Source organism: Peromyscus leucopus, chromosome 9 (assembly GCF_004664715.2).
Source record: "Peromyscus leucopus breed LL Stock chromosome 9, UCI_PerLeu_2.1, whole genome shotgun sequence".
In the NCBI taxonomy this organism is placed as follows: Eukaryota; Metazoa; Chordata; class Mammalia; order Rodentia; family Cricetidae; genus Peromyscus; species Peromyscus leucopus.
The window spans coordinates 73,182,968-73,184,872 of record NC_051070.1 but is presented as its reverse complement, the minus strand read 5'-3'; the positions used below and the strand labels follow the sequence as shown (position 1 = coordinate 73,184,872).

Genomic DNA, 1,905 nt, shown 5'->3' with positions numbered 1-1,905 from the left:
CCCACAGTTTCATTTTTATCTGTTTTTATTGGATGTCTCTATATAGAATTGACTACGAAGGCAATTTAGCACTATTTTCCTTCAGATTTATAACTATTTGTGCTCCAAAATGAAAAATAAGTGTCCAAAGTTCCCACAAAGGGCAATGAGTTCTATAATAACATATGACCAAAGCCCAAATGAGCTGATGTGTATAAGAATTAGTATTTCTGCACATACCTTTAAGTTTATTATTTCAGTCTCTCTGAACATCATTTTTCTTCACTGTAAACAAGAAAAATAAAGAGTTCCCCTGCTGCTCCAAGGGTCGTCAGGAGGAGACAATGAAGCAATGAAAAGTACTTGGTACATTTTCTGGCAATGTGTCTGAGAAGCCTGGAAATACTCATTATCATTCACTGCTTGGTTGTTTCTGTTTTTCTAACAGCTTTGGGATCCCAGAACAATACAATACATTTTGTGACTGAGTTCGTCCTCCTGGGTTTCAGTAACCAGGGGGAGATGCAAGCTTTCTTCTTCTCCTCAATTCTGATACTCTACCTCCTGACCTTGCTGGGGAATGGAGCTATTGTTTGTGCTGTGAAATGGGATCGGAGGCTCCACACGCCCATGTACATCTTCCTGGGAAACTTTGCCTTTTTAGAGATATGGTATGTTTCTTCCACCATCCCAAACATGCTAGTCAATATCCTCTCTGAGAATAAGACCATCTCCTTCTCTGCCTGCTTCCTCCAATTCTATTTCTTTTTCTCACTTGGTACAACAGAGTGTTTCTTCTTATCAGTTATGGCTTATGATCGATACCTGGCTATCTGTCGACCATTGCACTACCCCTCCATCATGACTAGGAAGTTCTGTGTAATCCTGATCTGTGTCTGCTGGGTGAGTGGATTCCTCTGCTATCCAGTCCCAATTGTCCTCATCTCCCAACTTCCTTTCTGTGGACCGAACATCATTGACCACTTTGTGTGTGACCCAGGGCCGTTGTTTGCGCTGTCCTGCGTCCCTGCTCCTTCCACCGAGCTGCTCTGTTATACCTTCAATTCAATGATCATCTTTGGGCCCTTCCTCTCCATCTTGGGATCCTACACTCTAGTTCTCAGAGCTGTGCTTCGTGTTCCTTCTGGTGCAGGACGAACTAAAGCTTTCTCTACATGTGGATCCCACTTAGTGGTGGTGTCTTTATTCTATGGGACTCTTATGGTGATGTATGTGAGCCCAACATCAGGGAATCCAGCAGGGATGCAGAAGATTGTCACGCTGATTTACTCAGCCTTGACCCCCCTCTTAAATCCCCTCATCTATAGTCTCCGAAACAAAGACATGAAAAACGCCCTAAAGAAAGTCCTGGGACTAACAACTATCCAAAACTGAGACAGTTTTGAAGAAGAAGTCATGGGTTGCTTTTTATATTAACATGTTTAAAATTATTTTTATTATACAGGTTAGCACTTTAGCTTAGTTTAGTTTCCACAAAAGTGATGAACTTGGCTTTCTGTGTTTGGCTTATTTATCTTAACATGATATTCCCCAATTTTGTCCATTTGTTGCAAGTGATAGGATTTTATTCTTCATCATGGAGAAATCATCTCGTATAATTTTTTTTCTATTCATCCATTGACATTGACAGGCACCTAGGCTGATTCCATACCTTAGCTGTCATCGATAGTGCCACTAGTGTCTCTTTCGTACATTGGCTTTCATTTTTTTGGGATATTTATCTAGTAGTGGTGTAGCTGGATCTTATAGTAGTTCTAGTTTCTTAAGAATTTCCATGCTGTTTTTTGTACTGGTTATACCAATACATTCCAAATGGGTTACTTGTAACTTATGTGTAATAGCAATAAAAAACTGCTTCTTGTAAGTGTACGCTGACCCACATTGAAACACAGAAAGAGACTCATC

General features: G+C 40.4%; 1 protein-coding gene across 1 annotated transcript; it reads left to right on the top strand.

The window, feature by feature from the left end:
* The first annotated feature begins 302 nt into the window (after nucleotides 1-302).
* Nucleotides 303-1,442, top strand: LOC114695975 (olfactory receptor 11H6). The gene has a single exon (XM_028873491.1). The coding sequence runs from the start codon at nucleotides 361-363 to the stop codon at nucleotides 1,372-1,374; it is 1,014 nt and encodes a 337-aa protein (XP_028729324.1). The 5' UTR covers nucleotides 303-360; the 3' UTR covers nucleotides 1,375-1,442.
* The last annotated feature ends 463 nt before the right edge of the window (nucleotides 1,443-1,905 follow it).

Coding starts and splice junctions, on each gene's coding strand:
- LOC114695975 (XM_028873491.1), top strand. CDS start 361: ATGTGTCTGAGAAGCCTGGAAATACTCATTATCATTCACTGCTTGGTT.